This window comes from Lampris incognitus, chromosome 1 (assembly GCF_029633865.1).
Source record: "Lampris incognitus isolate fLamInc1 chromosome 1, fLamInc1.hap2, whole genome shotgun sequence".
NCBI lineage: Eukaryota > Metazoa > Chordata > Actinopteri > Lampriformes > Lampridae > Lampris > Lampris incognitus.
The window spans coordinates 127001044-127025437 of record NC_079211.1 but is presented as its reverse complement, the minus strand read 5'-3'; the positions used below and the strand labels follow the sequence as shown (position 1 = coordinate 127025437).

At 41.5% G+C, this 24394-nt stretch overlaps 1 protein-coding gene across 1 annotated transcript in view; it reads right to left on the bottom strand.

Moving 5' to 3' along the window:
• Positions 1-2546: 2546 nt before the first annotated feature.
• Positions 2547-24394, bottom strand: part of npdc1b (neural proliferation, differentiation and control, 1b) — a 111353-nt gene continuing 89505 nt past the window's right edge. Inside the window, exons 6-9 of the mRNA XM_056276095.1 lie at positions 15502-15586; positions 10916-10995; positions 6339-6438; positions 2547-3628 (exon numbers count right to left, since the gene is read on the bottom strand). Coding sequence (XP_056132070.1) covers positions 3557-3628; positions 6339-6438; positions 10916-10995; positions 15502-15586 — 337 coding nt within the window. The 3' untranslated portion in view covers positions 2547-3556. The remainder of the gene's footprint in view (positions 3629-6338; positions 6439-10915; positions 10996-15501; positions 15587-24394) is intronic.

The following is a 24394-nucleotide window of genomic DNA, read 5'->3' as shown; positions in this document are numbered from 1 at the left end:
TTAGCTCATAACTTCAGAGGAAAGCAGATCTGTGAAGGAAAAAAAAGGCAGAGATGTCGAGTTTGATGTTTCCTGAAAATTTCTAATCCCAGCAATGTATCAGTTCTACTTTGAGGGACATTGTTCCTTTGGGACAGTGCGCTTTGTTCCACAAGCTCAGTACGATTTAAGATCAGTCTTCCAAGCACAGTTTCAGATCTCTTCAAATGACAGTACTGCCAGCATTTGCTGTTAAAGGTTATAAACAATTATATTCATGGGTCTACAGTTTGTGTGGGTCAACTACAGCGTAACATTCTCCATTCCTGTGGGGGAACTCAGAGGCTGAAACACCGTGAGTTGGTTTTAATATAGGAGCCATGAAAAGCAGCTTTCCTGAGTTAAAACAGCAATAGGCCACTTATAAATACAGGGTTTCTCAACATTTTCCTTGTTAGGAATGTCATAATTAATCCAGACTCTGGTGTCCTTCACTAGAATTGCCAGATTGTAATCGGTGGTTGCAGTATAGCGGCCAGTCAAAGTCAATAACTACAAAATAAAATTATCGCAAAATATGAAATTACAGTGGGTCTAAGATGTCGAATCATTTTTTCAAAACCAGGAAATTGTCTCAATAATTTCAAACTTGTGCGGGAACCCACGTAAACCGAGTCAACACGAGCAAACTGAGTATGTAACTGACGCGGCACGCAAATCTAGAGAAATACATTTAGAAACATATTAGTAAGCGACAGGTGCAGTTTGTTCCCTGTTCACCTTAGCAGCTGTTTACAGAAGGTCACAAACCATGGAGACAAGCCATGTTAGTCAGATATCCTATTTACACAATGGGGTTGCTCTGTTTCAGAGTTTTCGGTAAAGAAGTTTCAAAATCCTTTGAAATCATTCAAGTTATTTATATGTATATACAGTAAATATATATATATATATATATATATATATATATATATATATATGTGTGTGTATAGTACGCACAAGTTTGCACAAGAAACTTGTAAGAACTGTTAATGCATATTGAGCTCCATTTGTCCATTACACAGCATCATTAACTCATGCATAGAGGAATAGGACTGAGAACACAATGGCTACGTAACATACTGTTATGGATCACAGCGCAGCTTGTAAGATGTGGCACAGAAATCATGTTAAAATAATGTTTTTTTCATGGCCCCAAACTAAAACCAAAATGTTCAGTCAGCAAATTGATAGATATCTGTGGCCTAAAATAAAATTCAATAAAAACGGTTTTCACTTTCATTTGCATATAGTAATTACAAAACAAAAATCAAGGTTAAAAAAAATCAGCTACTTATTTCTGATGGTGTGTTTAAAATGGAAAGCTACGACTTTGGTTGTGTAAGTGTGACAGAGGGGGCCAATGTACACCATTCTTTAGGTCAGTTCACATGGTGTATATATAGGTTTGAAGCCTGAGGGCCTACCGAGTCATTCTGAGATCTAATTGTCCTTTTCCCCATCCTGGTCGTCTGTCCACTTTGGACTGAAGTTGAAGTTGTATTTTTTCGTTGCTCGGTATGATATTTTTGTTTTTGACACAAGTGAAGCAGACTTTTCCTACTTCCCAAAAGGTATCGGCATCCGAAACTACACCTTTAACCCTTAATCCTGACTGAGGTACCTGTTTGGTGGATTTAGCAAACTGCACCACAGCATGACGCTCTTTGGTCTTCGGGTAAAGCAGTGAAATTTATATTTTTTGAATTAAGACCATAATGTTCAACTTTGGTTTTGAGAGGCTGATTACATCTCCTAGCTGAAATAAAATAAATCTGGATGTTGTAAGTGAGCAGCAGCCATTTCCTTGCCATCCCTATACTCAGAACAATACAGGAAATACAAACTATTATGTGTGATACCCTGTCAATGGGGAAAGTAAGAACATACACTGACTGTCGCTATAGATTTGGAAACGTTTAACCCTTCATCCCACTGGCTTCTTCAGTACTGACATCATGCGAGGAAATTCGGCTTATATTTTTTAGAGAAAACATTCCCTTTTTGGTGAATGAGGACCTAGATGAGGACAGCCGTTGAAAAGGCCCCTTTTGCCCCTCTCGGTATCATCCCCTCCTGTATGACACGTTTGAAAGGCTGCCTTTTGAATGTGTGTCCTCACCTAACCCCTCATTCACCTGGTGGAGTGGCCTCTACAAAATGAAAGCCAGATTTCTCCACATGACGTCAGAACCGAAGAAGCTGAAATGTTTTCAAATCTGCAGTGACAGTCCATTGTACGTTCTTACTGCACTTTGACACCACTGAGATGAAGCTCCACAGACTTATTTGATATTTGCACCCTGTGGTCAAAACTCTACTACGCATTCCTGCAGTAACTGTAATGCCGCAGTAGTCATTCAGTAGCTTCTCTCATTTACTTGCACATTTGACAGTCTTGGGAGGGAAGACCACATCTTGAGAGGTCCTAGCGGCGCCATATTTCCTCCACTTCTTAAATATGCACTTCATTGTGCTCTAGTGTATATTTCAGGCCCATATTTTTAGGCTCATATGTCACTTTCCACATGTGAACCATATAAGCTCTGAAACCTTTTTTTTATGTGTCCTTTGTTGTCATTGTATGTCTGCACACTGACACACTAATGCAACACAAGCATTTTCACTGAAATCTTTGTTAAAACAATTTAATTAGAATCTCTTTAGTTGGCTTCAGGTGTTTTGAAATGTGCAAGTTGGATTTTAATGCAGTGGCAACCTCAAATTATAAAGGGCATTTTGCACTCTTACACAACAGTCATTGGTTTCCATTCGTAGTACATTTTCTGCAACGACTGGTTTTCTGTTTTCAATGGTGATTCTGCTGAACACTACATCAAAATGAAGTGGTAAAATTCATATTAAAAAAAGGCTTTAATTCCAGGTGTAATAATAATAATAATAATAATAATAATAACAACAACAATAATATACAATCTATGGATGCATACTGAAAAAGTATAATAACTCTGGTTTCATTGGCAAAACAGTTGCACTATGCCCTTCCTGTTACTCTTCACTGTTCCAGAGTCCAGCCACATGATTCAGATCTTGTCTTAACATCGCTGTCTACATGTACGCTTTTAAACGCCACTGTTTGTTATGGCAGAATGCCATTTAGTGAAAGCGGTCTACTAAAAAGTAGCATCGAGAGAACAGATAAAGACAAGCGAAAAGATGCGGCTGTAATCAGGGGAGCAGGAAATGAAGCCACCGTGAGAACGGCAGACGTTGGTCCCTGGATCTCAAACTCCCTCTCTGAAAGGAGATACGCCCCGCTGCATCGCTCAGTCCAGCGACGTCATCTAATATCAAGGGCACCTAACACCTCCACTTCCTCCTTGCATGCTCCATCTTAACCACATCCTGTTTTCACACAGACATGTGCCCCAGGCTAGGTGATATGTGTGTGTTGTGTGAGGGCTGCTCAGAGGGGTTAGACAAACCTGAACTGTGTGTGTTGTGTTTGTGTATGTGTGTGTGTGAGTGAGAACATTTCTATCTTTGCAATGTGTTTGTGAAAGTCACAATGTCCTGGTCACTTGCGAGACCTCTGCAGATAGAGCGTGGAGTCGTCAAACAAAGGGTTCCTCACCTCCATTTCCCCCGTCTGAGGACAAACAGTGAGAGAGTGAGAGAGAGAGAGAGAGAGAGAGAGAGAGAGAGAGTCAGAGTCATTTAATGTCTATTACATAATGTATGAAAAAAACAAATAATCATAATGATGGCCCCTGTTTAACACAATTTATTCATTGTGTTAAATTCCTGATGCTCAATGCAGAGCCTGGTAACACTGACAAAATCAAATATCACCGTATTTTTGATGATACTTTTTTTTGTGATTTTTTTGTATCTGGCCAATTACCCCACTCTTCCGAGCCATCCCGGTTGTTGCTCCCCCCCCTCCGCCGATCCGGGGAGGGCTGAAGACTACCACATGCCTCCTCCGATATATGTGAAGTCGCCAGCTGCTTCTTTTCATCTGACAGTGAGGAGTTTCGTCAGGGGGACGTAGCACATGGTAGGATCACACTACCCCACCCCCCACCCCCCACCCGAACAGGCGCCCCGACTGACCAGAGGAGGCACTAGTGCAGTGATCAGGATGCATACCCACATCCGGCTTCCCACCCACATGTCCAATTGTGTCTGTAGGGACGCCCGACCAAGCTGGAGGTAACACGGGGATTCGAACCAGCATTCCCCATGTCGGAAGGCAACAGAAATAGACCGCCATGCTACCCGGATGCCAATGATAGATACTTTTGACCTCAATATCGCTAATGTGACAATATATTTTGGGAATGGCTATCAGTGCTTTCATAAGATATTTATACACAAGAAAATGTTGATAAATGATCATTAGTAATGTGGATATGATGGCAGAGACATTTATTGTTCATTTCACTAAAACAGTTGCATAAGTTCAGAAAATTGTTTCGCTTTACTGTAATGCAGCCTTTAAGACCAGGGAATGACAACATTTAAGTTACACTACCGTTCAAAAGTTTGGGATCACCCAAACAATTTTGTGTTTTCCATGAAAAGTCACACTTATTCACCACCATATGTTGTGAAATGAATAGAAAATAGAGTCAAGACATTGACAAGGTTAGAAATAATGATTTGTATTTGAAATAAGATTTTTTTTACATCAAACTTTGCTTTCGTCAAAGAATCCTCCATTTGCAGCAATTACAGCATTGCAGACCTTTGGCATTCTAGCTGTTAATTTGTTGAGGTAATCTGGAGAAATTGCACCCCACGCTTCCAGAAGCAGCTCCCACAAGTTGGATTGGTTGGATGGGCACTTCTTTGAGCAGATTGAGTTTCTGGAGCATCACATTTGTGGGGTCAATTAAACGCTCAAAATGGCCAGAAAAAGAGAACTTTCATCTGAAACTCGACAGTCTATTCTTGTTCTTAGAAATGAAGGCTATTCCATGCGAGAAATTGCTAAGAAATTGAAGATTTCCTACACCGGTGTGTACTACTCCCTTCAGAGGACAGCACAAACAGGCTCTAACAGGTACTATTTAATGAAGATGCCAGTTGGGGACCTGTGAGGCGTCTGTTTCTCAAACTAGAGACTCTAATGTACTTATCTTCTTGCTCAGTTGTGCAACGCGGCCTCCCACTTCTTTTTCTACTCTGGTTAGAGCCTGTTTGTGCTGTCCTCTGAAGGGAGTAGTACACACCGGTGTAGGAAATCTTCAATTTCTTAGCAATTTCTCGCATGGAATAGCCTTCATTTCTAAGAACAAGAATAGACTGTCGAGTTTCAGATGAAAGTTCTCTTTTTCTGGCCATTTTGAGCGTTTAATTGACCCCACAAATGTGATGCTCCAGAAACTCAATCTGCTCAAAGAAGTGCCCATCCAACCAATCCAACTTGTGGGAGCTGCTTCTGGAAGCGTGGGGTGCAATTTCTCCAGATTACCTCAACAAATTAACAGCTAGAATGCCAAAGGTCTGCAATGCTGTAATTGCTGCAAATGGAGGATTCTTTGACGAAAGCAAAGTTTGATGTAAAAAAAATCTTATTTCAAATACAAATCATTATTTCTAACCTTGTCAATGTCTTGACTCTATTTTCTATTCATTTCACAACATATGGTGGTGAATAAGTGTGACTTTTCATGGAAAACACAAAATTGTTTGGGTGATCCCAAACTTTTGAACGGTAGTGTATATCACCATATTACCAGAACCAAAACCACACAACAAATCTAGTGTCAGATCATGATGTATCAACATCACGTTGAAGTTACGAAGCTCTAGTTCAATGGTTGATAGATTAAACAAACCTGTAACCCACACTTGATCACATAGCGAAACATATATTTTTATTTATTTTTTGAAAAGGAGGTCTCAAAACAGCAAATAATATCAAAATTAAATATATTTTACCTTCAAAGTAGCCATAATTTTATCAGAGCAGGTGTAAAATTTTCAGAAGTGGATTGTTCATTTTGGAATAAAGATCTCAACTTTAAAGCAACGCTTCACAATCAATAACATCAGATTAGACTCAAGATGAAGGGATTCACTCCACGCATTACACCTTCACTTTATGAGGGATCTTCTGACCCAAAATTCTTCAAAAATCAACATTTCCACAAAAACAAGAAACAAAACAGGTGATTCTATCCTCAAAACAACATGACCATGTTATGAATGAGGTTTTTAAGACGGCAGATAACTTAAATAACGACCTATTGTGTGACTTCCTAGTAAACAAAGACGTATATTTTATTTTTAAAATAAGGTAGAAGTCTTGCTTTTTTTAAAAACCCTTCACCAATCTGACAGTTACTCACAGGGGCCAGTCCAGGGCACTCGTAGACGGTGAAGTCTCCATCCTCGTTCTCCTCATCCGACGTCGCCCCTGAGTCAGGAACCTTTGACTGGTCCCTGTGTCTGTAGGTGGACATGTAAAATCAAAAAATCAAAAATCAAACTGGGGTTAAAATTAACCCTGATGAGGGCACGCAGGGCCGCCGCTCGCATAACGCACATCACGCACTGTGCGTAGGGCACCAACTGCCGGAGGGGGCACCAGAATTATTTATTTATTTATAATTTTCATAATGATTAATTATTTAAAAAAATAACACAACTCAGAGACTGTTCAAGGGGTGTTTGGGCTGACAGACAGAAGAATAGGGTCACATAGGTAATACAAAGATATATATATATTTCCTCGAAATAATAAAATTAATTATGGTGCCCCCCTCCTCCTTCTTCCTAGGGTCTGTGCGATTGCGCCTAACAAACTCAAGCCTGGCGCTAACTTAAACGTTAGCTACACACCATGGCTTCAGACAGGCAACAGCAGTCGGGAGCAAAGAAGCGAAAAAAGAAGAAGCAGCGGGATGACGCTCGTGCATCACTTGCAGGTATGTTTTAGAAATGTTAATTCTTAAAATACTGTAAAGTGCTTAAATGTTAGCCTTGGAATGCATAACATACATAGCCTAACAGTAGGAAACATCTTGAGGCAACCAGCAGGTAAAGTTAGCAAGCTAAAGATCTTATAACGTTAGCTGCAAGCAAACATCTCATAATCTTTAACGTTACCAGCATTGTTTAGGGGGCACATATTTAAGGGGAGCTAGTAGTTACGTTACTAGGTGCAGATTTTCAGCAGTAGATGACGGTTTATTCTGAAATACATGAATACGTTCTTCTCCTTGATAGTTAGCCTACTCATCACGTGTCAATACCCCTTGCTTCAAACCAATCATTAGCATGCCAGATCCAACCCGTCTTTAGCAAAGCGTTTACCCAAGTTCACCACATTTATTTCAAAACATGGTGTTTGCAAGACCCATTATGATCGTGTAAGGCCATTTGAGAGGATCAGATTGTAGCCTCTTAACACGGGAATAACTTGTGGACATCGTAGGCTACTTGTAATCAGATCTGACATGACAGATGGACCAGCGTTGAGAGATTGCTAATTGGCTGTGTAAAACCAATTTCTTTGTCAGGGATGCTGACATTTCTTCATGACATCCAACTTCAAGAGGTCTATCCAAATTTCTGGATTTCTCTACGCATTGCGTTAACCCTCCCAGTTACAGTTGCCTCTGCTGAGCGAAGTTTTTCAAAACTTAAGCTCATTAAAAACATACCTGCGTTCATCAATGGGACAGGAATGTCTAAGCCAGGGGTCGGGAACCTTTCTGACTGGAAGAGCCATAAAAGCCAAATATTTCTAAATATATTTCATTGAGAGCCATATAGTATTTTTAACGTATAATAAATTAAATATGTCTTACTTTTAACGCGACTTCTGGTGCTGCATGGTTTTGCTGATGGCCTTGTAGTCTGGTTCATACGTGGTGAGGTTGAGCTTCATGCAGGCGTTGAGGCTTCCATCAGTTAAACGTGAGCGTAGGTTGGTCTTAATGTTCCTCATATGCGAGAAAGACTGTTCACATGCATATGTAGAGCCAAACATGGTCAATACGGCAATACTCACACGCTGCATTGTGTGGTATGTCACAGGAAGCTCGTTCCAAGTTTTAAGAATCAGCTGGTCTTCAGGTTGAAGATTTTTAATTTCTGTCCACTTGTGTTCCCTCGCCAGCTCTGCTCGCTGTCGCGCAAGACTTTCCAACTCTCCATTAAGTGACTTGAACTTACTCATCCACATGTCTGATGCCTTCAGGTCAGCAACTTCCAGCTCAAAGTCTCCGATAGAGACCCCGGGGATGCATGTCAGGTCGATTTTGTCCACTGCACACTCATGTGGATGAGTGATGAACTTGAAAAGACCAGTGCGCGCACGAAATTCTCCAAAACGTGCTTTGAATGACTGCAGGAGATTGAACGTAAAGCCAGCTAGCTGCTGGAGATCCAGATGTTGAGTGGAGTCACTTGCTAAGCATGCATCTCTAAATTGTTGCAGTCTTTCAAAGTGCAGAAGACGACCTGTTTCAATGTCCCTGAGAAAGACTTCCAGCTTGCTTTCAAATGCAAACACTGCTTGTTGAAGGGATGAGATTGTATTTCCAATACCTTGCATTTTCACATTGAGCTGGTTCAGATGGCCAGTTATGTCCACGAGATAGTGAAACTGCAGGAGCCAGTCAGTGTTGTCTAGCTCAGGATGCTTGACGGCTTTCATTTCAAGAAAAGTCCGGATTTCACTCAGGCAAGCTGCAAAACGGCTGAGCACCTTCCCCCTTGACAACCAACGCACGTTGCTGTGTAAAAGCAGACCGGGATAATGATTCCCAACTTCTTCTAACAGAGCTTTAAACTGGCGATCATTTAAAGCTCGGGCAACAATAAAGTTGACCACTCGAATGACCAGAGACATCACCTCGCCAAGCTCCTGGCCACACGTCTGAGCGCAAAGCGCCTCCTGGTGCAGGATGCAATGAAAACTTAGGATGGCTCTCTTTTCATGTTCACGGAGAAGCGCTACAAATCCTTTGTTCTTCCCCAACATACAGGGTGCACCATCAGTACAGACAGAAATAAGTTTATCCATCGGTAGTTTTTTTTCTTTAGCAAACTCCATGAAAGACATGAATAAATCCTCTCCTCTTGTTGTCCCTTTCATTGGCAAAACAGCCAAGCTTTCCTCACGCAGTGTGTCACCTGCAGGATACCTGGCAATGATATTGCACTGAGATAGATGGCTAACGTCTGTTGACTCATCTAACGCGAGAGAAAAGTATGTCCCGGCGTTTATGTCCTTAATTTGTGTTTCCTCGACTTGATTTGCCATCATGATGCTACGATCGTGGGAAGTCATCAAACAGTTCATTGGCCACATCAAGCATGAATGTTTTGGCATACTCGCCATCTGTGAATGACTTTCCATTCCTTACTATTGCCAAAGCCCCCGCAAAGCTAGCGGAATTCCCGTCACCTTGCTTGGTCCACACACGTAGTTGCTGCTGACTCGTCTGCACTCTCCGCTGTAGCTCCTCGCATGCCCTTTTCCTGCTGTCCCCCGCTGGATATTTCGATGCAAATGAAGCATGGTGCGTATCGAAGTGCCGCTTTATATTTGACCGTTTCATCGATGCAATTTTATCATTGCATATTAGACATACCGCAGATCCTGCTCTCTCCACAAATGCAAATTCCTCTGTCCACGCAGCCTGGAATGCACGGTAATCATCGTCTTTTTTTCTTTTCGCCATCTTTTCCGTTACAAGGGTTGAAGCGGATAAACTAGTTGGCTATCTGATAAAATTGATTTCTTCACCTTTACAATGACCCGGATATGCTCGCGAGCCATTGGTTCCCGACCTGACCCACGGGTGACCCGTGACCCGTGAAATTTATCTTCAAAACTAATTTCTGTTTACTTTAAAATGACACAGTATTATTAAGAAATATCACAAGTATTTTAAAATCAGTTCCAAACTGATTTTTTTGAAAAAAAAAATAATTTTCAACTCAAAATTGTCTGGGAGCCATATGCCGTCACCGGAAGAGCCATATATGGCTCGCGAGCCATAGGTTCCCGACCGCTGGTCTAAGCGGTCTTGCTGTCATCAGCATCAATGCAGAACTCGCTCAGAAGCTGTCATATGATGAGTTAATTAACGATTTTGCAGCCAGGAAATGCAGACGTGTGTGTCTGTAGCGCCTCCTGCAACTGCTGAGAATGCCTGTTCTGTCGTGCAATATATAGGCCTACTGTCTTTTGCAGTGTTTTTTGAAGCTTTGTAACTTATGTTTTGTGTGACTAATTGTATAGTTGTTTTCTTATTTGTATTTATATTAATTTAATTTTATCAACAGTAGCAACATTGATAATGTAAATATAATTTTTTGGTTTATGTTAATGAAGAAGGTTGCACTTGTGTGTGAGTGTGTGTTGTTGTTGTTTTAACTGTTCTATAGTGCAATATATACTGACTTTACAAAGTTTGTGAAGAGCTTCCTGCAACTGCTGGAAATGCCTGTTCTGTAGTGCAATATATACTGTCTTTTGCAGTGTTTGTGAAGTTGTGTAACTTTTCTTCTGCTTTGTGTGAATACTTAAACAGTTCTGTTTTTCTTATTTGTATTTATTTATATTTATTTAGTTTTAACCACAGTTGCAACGTTGATAATTACATATATTTCTTTCTTTGTATTTATTGAACAAGATTGCACTTTCAAATATTTCTGTGCCATATTATCTTACCAATACAAATATTTATACAAATATGTGGTGTTTTTCCCTCCCCTGGGGGGTTTGTGGGGGTGGGGGTGTGGCTGGTAGTTTGTGCACCACCACACGGCGGGGGCACCACAAAGCAATTTGCCTAGTGCACCCAAATGGCTAGCAGCGGCCCTGAGGGTACATGAGAAAAGGTGAACCCACGACTTTGGGGGCATCGGCCAAACAGAGAAGGTCAGAGTGTTGGGGTTAGTTACTCACCTTTCCAAGGAAAGCATCTGTTGCTTCTGGTGTTGATAGTGGTACATCTGAGCACTGCGGGCCAGTTTCTTATCTCCAGGCTGTGGTGCACACCAAAAAAATAAGAATAAAAAAATAAGATAAAAAGAAGGATCATGACAAAGGGAACTTTATTCAGCTGCAGTCAAACACGACTCAAATGGCATTTGCCGGACAGCATGTTTGCACTGCATGTGTTCCTGTCAATGTGCTGGTGCCTTGAAATGCTGATGGAAATTTTTTTACTATGCATGTAAATGCATGGTGATAGCCTTGTTTTAAATAATAAAAAGGAGTTGATAAAAAGGAGTTGCCAATTTCACCGGATAAATGCAGCCTTTAACATTAAAGGCTCCATTTGAAAAGGACAGATCACCCTCACATTGGTGAGGGTGATTTTTCAAGAAGGAAATAAGGCAATCGTGCAAGAAATCATGAAATCGATGACAAGAGTTTTAGCCGAGTAAGACTAATGGGCCAATTTGCTTTACACTGAATCCCTTGCAATTTGTCTATAGCATGCAATGTCAACTAACATCAACCATCAGGGTACAAACTGGGTACAGCTAGTGATGCTAACAGTCTCACTTCATTCAGTTACAGGACCAGTCTGTTAAATCTGTAACTGGACAGCAGAAGTGTCACCTGGCCTGGACATTTGGGGCTGCAGCCTCGAAGATTTTGTGTTTAGCCCCGAATAATTCTCTACTTTGAACAGTTTTGCACTATGTAACTATATGTCAGTAAAAGAAGCACTGTTGAAATGTTGTATCTCCAATGAACGAAATGTTGTATTTTATCTTCACTGAACGTATTAGGCAAGACCAATCAGAAAGGGTTTACAGGAAAATATGTAGAAATACTCATGTCTTATTGGCTGACAGGTCTCTGTCAGGGTTACTATGACAAACGCTAGCTCAGATAGTCAAGTCAGCGTGAGGATAAAATGGATATTCACAGATTTTGTTTTTAATGGTAAAGGGGTTGAAGCTGAAGTACAAACATCCTCTCATGCTAAGCCAGGAAAACAAGGCGTGTAAATGTCTTTGAGTTCCAAGTTATGTGAACATGGTATGAGCAGAGCATACAGCTAACGTACTTTGCATTGCACTGAATCGTTAGCAATGATAGCTTAGCGGTGCCTCCTCTTGGCTAGCAACACCAAACCAGCCTTGTCTCATGTTATATAGCCAAAAAGTTTTATATTTTATCAGTATGGTAGTCCTACAAACAGGGATAACACCCAAGGAAAGTTTTATGCCCAATCCAGCTTTTGTTCTGATCACGTCATACATCGACAGCTAAGTTACCATAGCTTCTATAAAACAAAACTTTAGGCTACTAGCTGAGCTGATAACACTAGTCAATTTAAAAAACTTGGCTCACTCACGAGAGATGTTAGATTAAACCTGGACATAAACACAGAGTCTAAATTATTTATATGTGTTACACACACACATCACTGTAGGTCAGTGTTAGGTGTCAGTGATAGTGGTCATGAATGATCATTGGGAGCCTTCAGACGGTGGACGAGAAACTGCCCCACCAGTTTGCACTTAATCTACAATGGAAAAAAGTTGTCATTGCCATTGTTCTGTCCTCCTCATACTCTGTAGTGTAATTTGAAAGGTGGCTATGGTGCTCATTTTGGTTTGAGACATTCGAGTGGTTGGAATATTCATGTGCAGATTATATGGTACCTCAAATCCAAACCCTTCATTCCTTCTCCAATTTTCACATTTTTAAAAAAAATCTAGAGTGCGGGACTTTTATATATAAATGAATGTCCGTTATATTCAAACCCTTGCCAAATGAGTTCACGCAATGCTGATGAAGCCCATCACGGCCAGGTAAGTCTCTATATTTCGCAGTATACCGGAGGTTTTAAATCTGGTGTCTGGGGTGACATTCCCATGCTGGAGCACCTGTAGTGATGCGTTTTATGTCAACCAGCAAACTATGCTTCTAACTGGTTAAGGTTAGGGCTAGCCAATCAGAGGCATGAGAACGCTTTCATCACATGGAATTTGGATCTTAAGTTTTTTGGAAAAGTGATAGATGAAATTGCTTTGCCAGAGTTGAAGTAGCGACGGAACAGTCTCTGCTGCTCCAGAGAAAAAAGAAACGCAAAATTAAGAAGAAGGATTAAAGTAAAAAAAAGAAAGGTATCAACAGCTAGGACAAACATGGATAACCACTGGTGTAGCTTTTCCTTGTTGAAGAGCACTGAAAGAAGAGAAGGGACTGAGGGCAGAGAAGCATGTCACGTTACTGCTCATGTTGGTATTCGTAAAATATTTGGAGTAGGCTATGTAGCTATTACATTTACTCTACTTAAATAATGGCTTATTGTCTTTGAACTGCGGAGATTTCTCTGTATTTTTGTAACTAATAACTAAGCATGCATCGACAGTGTTTGTGTAACTACTCTCACTGCCAGAAGGGGGAGACAAAAGTTCCGCACAGCAGGTTTAAGCAACGTGTAGCCCTCACATGCAAGAAAAAATGCATGGAAACAGTCTATTTAGAAGTTTTTAAAAAAAATGTTTTAAGTTTTTTGATAGAGAATAATCTGGGCTCAGCCCCTGATGGTTAACAGTCCAGCCAACACCCCTGTTTGACAGTCTATTGACAGCAGAGACTATATATGTATACAGTGCATCCGGAAAGTATTCACACCTCTTCAATTTCCCCACATTTTGTTATGTTACAGCCTTTTTCCAAAATGGATTAAATTCCTTTTTTTCTCATCAATCTACTCACAATACCCCACAATGACAAAGTGAAGAAGGTTTTGTAGAATTTTTTGCAAATTTATTAGAAAATAAAAAACTGAAATATTGCATGTACATAAGTATTCACACCCTTTGCTATGACACTCAAAATTGAGCTCAGGTTCATCCTGTTTCCACTGATCATCCTTGAGATGTTTCTACATCTTGATTGGAGTCCACCTGTAGTAAATTCAATGGATTGGACATGATTTGGAAAACCACACACCTGTCTATATAAGGTCCCGCAGTTGACAGTGCATGTCAGAGCGGAAACCAAGCCATGAAGTCAAAGGAATTCTCTGTGGACCTCCGAGACAGGATTGTATCGAGGCACAGATCTGGAGAAGGGTACAAAAAATTTTCTACAGCTTTGAAGGTCCCAAAGAGCACAGTGGTCTCCATCATTCGTAAATGGAAGAAGTTTGGATCCACCAGGACTCTTCCTAGAGCTGGCCGCCAAGCCAAACTGAGCAATCGGGGGAGAAGGGCCTTGGTCAGGGAGGTGACCAAGAACCCAATGGTCACTCTGACAGAGCTCCAGCATTCCTCTGTGGAGATGGGAGAACCTTCCAGAAGGACAACCATCTCTGCAGCACTCCACCAATCAGGCATTTATGGCAGAGTGGCCAGACGGAAGCCTCTGCTCAGTAAAAGGCACATGACAGCCCGCTTGGAGTTTGCCAGAAAGCACCTAAAGGACTCTCAGACCATGAGAAACAAGATTCTCTGGTCTGATGAAACCAAGATTGAACTCTTTGGCCTGAATGCCAAACGTCACGTCTGCAGGAAACCAGGCACCTCTCATCACCTTGCTAATACCATCCCTACAGCGAAGCATGGTGGTGGCAGCATCATGCTGTGGGGATGTTTTTCAGCGGCAGGAATTGGGAGACTAGTCAGGATCAAGGGAAAGATGAATGGAGCAAAGTACAAAGAGATCCTTTATGTAAACCTGCTCCAGAGCGCTCGGGACCTCAGACTGGGGTGAAGGTTTACCTTTCAACACGACAACGACCCTAAGCACACAGCCAAGACAACGAAGAAGTGGCTTTGGGACAAGTCTGTGAATGTCCTTGAGTGGCCCAGCCAGAGCCCAGACTTGAACCCCATTGAACATCTCTAGAAAGACCTGAAAATAGCTGTGCAGTGACGCTCCCCATCTAACCTTACAGAGCTTGAGAGGATCTGCAGAGAAGAATGGGAGAAATACCCCAAATATAGGTGTGCCAAGCTTGTAGCTTCATACCCAAGAAGACTTGAGGCTGTAATCGCTGCCAAGGGTGCCTCAACCAAGTACTGAGTAAAGGGTGTGAATACTTACTATGTACATGCAATATTTCAGTTTTTTATTTTTAATACATTTGCAAAAATTTCTACAAAACCTTTTTCGCTTTGTCATTTTGGGGTATTGTATGTAGATTGATGAGAAAAAAAGGAATTTAATCCATTTTGGAATAAGGCTGTAACATAACAAAATGTGGGGAAAGTGAAGGGGTGTGAATACTTTCTGGATGCATTGTGTGTATATATATATATATATATATATATATATATATATATATATATGTTAAAGTCACCACTTTGGAGCACCAGCTTAACAAGCTAAGAAATTAAAAAAAAGAAGATTGATTTGAAGATTTGATGATTTCTAATAATATCCAATGACGTGCTGTGGCTGGGGAAATTATAAGAGAGAGAGAAAAACAAGCGGATTTTTGATTGTTTCAGTTCAGTCAAAATGTACATTACATTCATTCTGCACCCCACCCCCACCAACTGTTACAATCCACTCACCACACTGCTGTCAAACGAGTGCGCTTTCATCAAGCCATATGCGGGGTAATCCACCTTTTGAGACAGACGGACATCCCTCTGGAGTCTGAAAGACACAACAGAACCTCTGTGTTTTAGTCTGCATTTGGACTAAAAGTCCATCAGACCTCTACCCTCACTTCTTATGATATGTGAAATAGCATTCAATTTCACAAGTGAAGCTATTTGATGGTCACACAGAGCAGCTCAAGTCTGGATTTGTCCATTTTTTAAACAAATAGGCTGATGCTTCTGTTATCCTTTAGTAAATGAAGAGGCTTTAGTCAACTATATCAATAATTACTGATTTTAGCACTGTGTCTTAAACGAGATAAGAGGCAAATCAAACAATGTCAAGGCCAAAGAAAAATAACTGGCTTTACGATTTACCACCATCAAATCCTGAGGTGATGCGCCGAGCATTAACATCGTAAATAAGAGCCTTATCAAATACCTGTAGCAACAAAACGCACCCAAAATAAAAGTCTGTATGGGCCATTCCATGTTTCGGTTGTGACCACACATGTTCAGTAATGACAGTAATGTACTGAGCCTACACCTGCTCAAAACTTTTTTGGCTGGATCGGACCAGCAGGCCAGCCCTACAAAGGTGAATGTCTGGGACTGAGTGATAAGTGTGGGGGATCATGTCTGGAGTGATTGAGTTACACAAGTGGGCAGCTGGATCAGGTAACCAATGATGTCACTGAAGTTACAGGATATTGGTCGGCTGCTCAACAACTTCACTGGTAATCACGGAAGTGGGAGTTTCCCTATTGGCCATTGCGCTTTCAAAATAAATCGGCGCAGCATTTATTGCACATTAATGAATAGAATATATTGCTGCTTGTGGATAATACTGAAACACCAAGAATGAAACATTTTGCTGCTCTTTCCACATCTGGTTACGCACTGTAACAGGCCAGCATAGAGCAGAGTAGGAGAGAAAACAGTTCTCCATGCACTGAGAGGCATGTGGAAAGCGCCCACTTAAAGCACCCCAAATAACAATCACTCTGATAAACACTCAATACAGTGAGTCTTAGAATGAGAGACATCTGCAGATAGAAACAGATGGATAGATGGATTGCAGATGAAAGAGGAGGCAGAGTTAATTAGAATAGTTATAATTAAAATTAAATTAAGTTGTCGTTCAAATCAAACATCCTAAGATATGAGTGGAAAGTATTGTTTCTGTAACTGCATTTATAACCTTTTTCTTTACTCACATGTAGCTTAACAATGTCATGTGATATGCTACTTCAGTATACTTTAACAACAAATATTACTGGGACCATAAAAGAAAATTGCAGATGAACATTTAATATCCAGGAATTCACATTATAGACACTACTACTGACTATCCCTGTAACAAATAGCCCGCAATTTTGACCACTGACCATACATACATGGTCCAGCCATATACTAGGTTTTGACTTAGTGTTGTTTTAGTTACAGTGGCAATGTAGGCATTGTCACTGTAATTAAAACAGATTGCAGAATAATTGCAGTTTGTCTTTCCTATGTATTTTTATTCACCTGTGTCTGTACTAGCTGCTCTAATGTAACATGCTGACTTAAAGGTGCAGTCAGCGATTGTAATCCAGTACACTTTTTGTCAAATTCAGCGAATATTTCCTCATGGGAGGTGGCATGGTGGCGCAGTGGTTAGCGCGGTCGCCTCACAGCAAGAAGGTCCTGGGTTCGAGCCCCAGGGTAGTCCAACCTTGAGGGTCATCCTGGGTCGTCCTCTGTGTGGAGTTTGCATGTTCTCCCCACGTCTGCGTGGGTTTCCTCTGGGTGCTCCAGTTTCCTCCCACAGTCCAAAGACATATAGGTCAGGTAAATCGGCCATACTAAATTGTCCCTAGGTATGAATGTGTGTGTGTGTCAGCCCTTTGATGGGCTGGTGGCCTGTCCAGGGTGTCTCCCTGCCTGCCGCCCAATGACTGCTGGGAAGGCTCGAGCATCTCCGCGACCCCGTGTAGGATAAGCGGTTTGGATAAGGGATGAATGGATCTCCTCATGGTCCTCTATCTGACTGTTCTGTGTGTGCACTCAAAAACACTCTAGTGTTTGTACATAGTCCTGGCTCTGTAAATGGGAAACAAAGTGGCTTGGCTCAAACCATACACTATTCCAGCCAATCAGCATGTTGCTTGAGGCGCACGGAAGGGAGGGGTGTAATTTGATTGGCTGTTGAGCTCTAATCAACAACCGTTGGCTAGAATCAGGGACTTCATCTTTAAGTAAGTGTTATATTTCAGCCGGTTTTCAAACCACGTTGTTGTGTTCAGTTAGTCATTGTTCTATTCTACATTATACCACAAGGTGGTGGTGTGGGCTAATGAACGGTACGAAAAAGGCAGGAAGAAGACGTGTGTCGTTGCAATTGCCTGTAATAATAATAATAATAATAATCACTACGTATAGAGCACGTTTCTAAAACAATGTTACAAAGTGCTTTATAAAGAAATAAAACCAGACAAGGCAAAAAATAAGAGTAAGACCAAATAAGTAAGAGTAAAAATAAAAACTGTATAAATGAATAAAAACAAATATCAAACATTTGTAAAAGCCTTCATAAAAAGAAATGTTTAAAGATGAGATTTAATAGAAGCTAATAATAATAAATTAAACGTATATAGCGATTTTCTAATACTCAAAGTCGCTTTACAATAAACGGGGTGAAACAAGACAACAGATAAACATAACAAAGACATACAGGGGTGGATGGGTAGGGGGGCTACGAGAGGGAGAAGCGGCAGCCACATACGATGCCAGCAGTACTCTCCGAAAAAAAGCTAGAGACTTGGTTTGTCTTAGTTCAACAGGAGAAGAGTTCCATGGCGTGGGGGCTCTAACAGCAAAAGCCTGATCACCCTTTGCGACAAATCGAGACCTGGGGATAACCAGCAGGGCTGCTCCATCTGTGGATCTTAATAGTCAAGAGGGTATATACCAGGTCAATAAATAAAAAACGTATGCAGGAGCAAGACCATTTAAAGCCTTAAATGTGAGCAATAAAATTTTAAAATCAATTTGAAATATAATAGGGAGCCAGTGTAGGGAGGCAAGCACAGGAGTGATATGGTCATGCTTCTTTGTCCCGGTAATGAGCCCAGCAGCGGCATTTTGTACCAACTGTAGACGTTGGAGGGAGCCCTTGGTGATAGCAGAATAATAGTCAAGCCGAGAATAGATAAAAGCATGTACAACTTTTTGCAGATCGGCAATTGATAAAAATGACCTAATTTTGGAGAGTAGCTTGAGCTGGAGAAAGCATGACTGAACAACATTTGATCTGACTATCAAAACTGAGGTTAGCATTGGATATTACCCAAAGATTCCTAGCAGCCTGCTTAAGACTACCTGACAGACCACAAAGATCATTAACAAAAGGGCTGATGGAATTTTCGGGACCGAACAGAATGACCTCAGACTTATCATCATTACATTTGAGAAAAATTTTGGACATCCAGGATTTAATGTCAGAGAGGCAAGTTGTGAGATTTGCTGGGGCGCTAGGATCTGTGGGTTTTAGTGGTATGTATAACTGAGTGTCATCAGCATAAAAATTGTAAAGCACATCATGATTTTGAATTACCTGGCCAAGGGGGCAGCATGTATATAGAAAATAGAAGGGGGCCAAGAAATGAGCCTTAAGGGACAGCACAACTCAACTGAGCCATCGAGGAAGTAGAGTTACTCAGAACAATAGAAAAAGTTCTGTTGGTGAGGTAAGAGCATAATAAGCTAAGAGCCGAGCCCTTGATGTCAGCCCAAGTCTCTAAGCAATTTAAGAGGATGTTGTGATCAACTGTGTCAAAGGCAGCACTTAAGTCTAAAAGAACTAAAATCGAGCAGTCACCTCTGTCTGCAGTCAGCAGTAGGTCACTAAAGACCATTAGCGACCTTAACAAGAGCTGTCTCGGTACTATGACGTGCTCTAAAACCAGACTGGGAACTGTTAAAAACATTATTAGTGTTCATAAAAGAAATCAATTGAGAAGAAATTACTCATTCCAGAACCCTAGATAGAAAAGACAATTTGGAGATTGGTCTGTAGTTACCTCTGGCTTGGTTGGGCTTCCCTACAGACACAATTGGCCGTGTCTGTGGGTGGGAAGCCAGATGTGGGTATGTGTCCTAGTCGCTGCAATAGCGCCTAAAATGGTCGGTCGGGGCGCCTGTTCGGGGGGGGGGGACTGAAGGGGAATAGCGTGATCCTCCCATGCCTTATGTCCCCCTGGCGAAACTCTCACTGTCAGGTGAAAAGAAGCAGCTGGCAATGCCATATGTATCAGAGGAAGCATGTGAAAAGTCTGCAGCCCTCCCTGGCTTGGCAGAGGGGTGGAGCAGTGACCGGGATGGTTCGGAAGAGTGGGGTAGTTGGCCATATACAATTGGGGAGAAAAAGGGGGGAGAAAATCAAAAAAAAGAAAAGAAAAAGAAAAAAAAGGAATTTGCAGAATAATGGGGCTAATCGTTGAAAATACCTCCTTGAGCAGCTTCATGGGAATGATGTCTAAGATGCAGCAGGAGGCGTTCATATTGGAGACTGTACTCTCTAACACTGAAATTGTAATTGGCTGAAACTGGGGAAAAGAGGCAGAATTAACATGGGGAATGGCAAGAATGCAAGAACCTGGCTGGATTTGGGATCTGATATTCTCCACCTTATTTACAAAATGAGTGAGAATTTTTTCAGACAACTCAACATCAGGTTCAAAAAGACAAGTGGCGGGACCATTAATAACAGAATCAATTACCCTACAGAGAACTTTAGGATTGTGGTTATTTCAGATATTTGTTCAGAGAAGTACACTGATCTCGCATCTTTACTGCCTTCTGGTAAATTAACAATCGGTTTTTCTGATTTTCTACGGAGTCTTCTAAGGGCAAGAGTGTGATCATTCGGCCAGGGGAGGCTGTTTGATTTTTGTTTCCTAGTTTTAAATGGTGCAGTTTGGTCGAGGATGGATAGGCACTGATCACTGAATGAATTTAATAGTGCATCTGGATTGAGGGGTGATAAAGAGGGATTACATGATGATGAATTAAAAACATCAGGGAATTTAACTGCAGAGCCAGCGTTGAGAATGCAAGAGCATGTATGCCATGATGGAACATGTGCCTTGCTACGGTTATTAAAATCTGTTAACATACCTGATCCTGACTTCTTCTACTTATAAACACTACAAACTGGCAATGAGGCAGACCTGCAAATGTTTTAAGTGACGATGGCCACCAATACACCATTTCTGGACCTTTTTATAATAATTATAATAATAAATCAAACTTATATAGTACTTTTCTAACACTCAAAGTCGCTTTACGATAAACGGCGGTGAAACAAGACAACAGATAAACATAATACAGACATACGGGGTGGATGGGAGGGGGGCTACAAGAGGGAGAAGCGGCAGCTACACACGATGCCAGCAGTACTCTCCAACTTAAACAGATACAAAGGGGCAAGAAAAACAAAAAACGACAGCACTGTGGACATTGATTTTTCTGTAGGGGTTTACTCCCATAGCCTATTCCTCTCCCAAGGTTTTTCTGCCATACCCGGGAGAGCCTGCAATTCCTTTCAAGACATGTGTGAGGATGTTTGAGAATTACCTTCTTGTTACTGGTGCAAGTGGAAATGAATGGCCAGAGGCAAGGAAACGGGTACTATTATTTCATTGCTTGGCCGCAGAAGGACAGCTCATGTTTCATACTCTGCCAGACACAGGTGATAACCTAGCACAGCGGTCGGGAACCTATGGCTCGCGAGCCATATATGGCTCTTCCGGTGACGGCATATGGCTCCCAGACAATTTTGAGTTGAAAAAATTTTTTTTTTCAAAAAAATCAGTTTGGAACTGATTTTAAAATACTTGTGATATTTCTTAATAATACTGTGTCATTTTAAAGTAAACAGAAATTAGTTTTGAAGATAAATTTCACGGGTCACGGGTCACCCGTGGGTCAGGTCGGGAACCAATGGCTCGCGAGCATATCCGGGTCATTGTAAAGGTGAAGAAATCAATTTTATCAGATAGCCAACTAGTTTATCCGCTTCAACCCTTGTAACGGAAAAGATGGCGAAAAGAAAAAAAGACGATGATTACCGTGCATTCCAGGCTGCGTGGACAGAGGAATTTGCATTTGTGGAGAGAGCAGGATCTGCGGTATGTCTAATATGCAATGATAAAATTGCATCGATGAAACGGTCAAATATAAAGCGGCACTTCGATACGCACCATGCTTCATTTGCATCGAAATATCCAGCGGGGGACAGCAGGAAAAGGGCATGCGAGGAGCTACAGCGGAGAGTGCAGACGAGTCAGCAGCAACTACGTGTGTGGACCAAGCAAGGTGACGGGAATTCCGCTAGCTTTGCGGGGGCTTTGGCAATAGTAAGGAATGGAAAGTCATTCACAGATGGCGAGTATGCCAAAACATTCATGCTTGATGTGGCCAATGAACTGTTTGATGACTTCCCACGATCGTAGCATCATGATGGCAAATCAAGTCGAGGAAACACAAATTAAGGACATAAACGCCGGGACATACTTTTCTCTCGCGTTAGATGAGTCAACAGACGTTAGCCATCTATCTCAGTGCAATATCATTGCCAGGTATCCTGCAGGTGACACACTGCGTGAGGAAAGCTTGGCTGTTTTGCCAATGAAAGGGACAACAAGAGGAGAGGATTTATTCATGTCTTTCATGGAGTTTGCTAAAGAAAAAAAACTACCGATGGATAAACTTATTTCTGTCTGTACTGATGGTGCACCCTGTATGTTGGGGAAGAACAAAGGATTTGTAGCGCTTCTCCGTGAACATGAAAAGAGAGCCATCCTAAGTTTTCATTGCATCCTGCACCAGGAGGCGCTTTGCGCTCAGACGTGTGGCCAGGAGCTTGGCGAGGTGATGTCTCTGGTCATTCGAGTGGTCAACTTTATTGTTGCCCGAGCTTTAAATGATCGCCAGTTTAAAGCTCTGTTAGAAGAAGTTGGGAATCATTATCCCGGTCTGCTTTTACACAGCAACGTGCGTTGGTTGTCAAGGGGGAAGGTGCTCAGCCGTTTTGCAGCTTGCCTGAGTGAAATCCGGACTTTTCTTGAAATGAAAGCCGTCAAGCATCCTGAGCTAGACAACACTGACTGGCTCCTGCAGTTTCACTATCTCGTGGACATAACTGGCCATCTGAACCAGCTCAATGTGAAAATGCAAGGTATTGGAAATACAATCTCATCCCTTCAACAAGCAGTGTTTGCATTTGAAAGCAAGCTGGAAGTCTTTCTCAGGGACATTGAAACAGGTCGTCTTCTGCACTTTGAAAGACTGCAACAATTTAGAGATGCATGCTTAGCAAGTGACTCCACTCAACATCTGGATCTCCAGCAGCTAGCTGGCTTTACGTTCAATCTCCTGCAGTCATTCAAAGCACGTTTTGGAGAATTTCGTGCGCGCACTGGTCTTTTCAAGTTCATCACTCATCCACATGAGTGTGCAGTGGACAAAATCGACCTGACATGCATCCCCGGGGTCTCTATCGGAGACTTTGAGCTGGAAGTTGCTGACCTGAAGGCATCAGACATGTGGATGAGTAAGTTCAAGTCACTTAATGGAGAGTTGGAAAGTCTTGCGCGACAGCGAGCAGAGCTGGCGAGGGAACACAAGTGGACAGAAATTAAAAATCTTCAACCTGAAGACCAGCTGATTCTTAAAACTTGGAACGAGCTTCCTGTGACATACCACACAATGCAGCGTGTGAGTATTGCCGTATTGACCATGTTTGGCTCTACATATGCATGTGAACAGTCTTTCTCGCATATGAGGAACATTAAGACCAACCTACGCTCACGTTTAACTGATGGAAGCCTCAACGCCTGCATGAAGCTCAACCTCACCACGTATGAACCAGACTACAAGGCCATCAGCAAAACCATGCAGCACCAGAAGTCGCATTAAAAGTAAGACATATTTAATTTATTATACGTTAAAAATACTATATGGCTCTCAATGAAATATATTTAGAAATATTTGGCTTTTATGGCTCTTCCAGTCAAAAAGGTTCCCGACCCCTGACCTAGCATCAACCACTGCTGCATTAAGTGAACACTTCATGCCTACAGTGAACATGGTTGTAGAGCACCATGCTTTCAGAAAGAGTTCAGGGAGCCCAGGAATAACATAGTGCAATACATTGCTCCATTAAGAGAACTTGTCACAACATGCGAGTTTTTCAATACAGATGACATGGTTCGCGATCAGCTTGTGGCGCTTGTGACTAACCCTCACATTAGGGAGATTGCTATTAAAAGCAAACCTGATATTAGCTGAAGCTATTACAGTAGCCACTCAAGTTGAATCAGCTAGTGAGCAAGTCTATGGCAGATGGCCAGCATGTACCAGCACATGTTGTGCAGATGTGGCACTGAGTGTTTTCATAGACATTGGCATGAAAAAGATTAAAATATCTTGCCCCCCATTTAAAATTAAAACTCCTTATAAAAAAGCGAAAGACTTTAAAATATGTTAAAATTACTGCTTCAATGTTGTTCATGTGATTTCTATTATTTTCTAGTATTTCTGGTTCTGTCTTAAATGGTTGGAACACATGGTCAACAGGAGGCGCTGTAGGTGTAAGGTATCGGTGACTGATGCCTGTCACTAGTAGAGCGAGACGTCAGACGCACGAATAATACACAGACGCCAGGACTGATGTTGTGTTTGTTTATGTTCCAACAGGTAAGATAAAATCAGATATCAGAATCAGAACAATATATGAAAGCGAGATAATAACTGCTAAGGTCTTAGACTGTGAGTGTGATGTGTAGTAACTAACTAGCTTTGAATGTAGACGCACTTGATA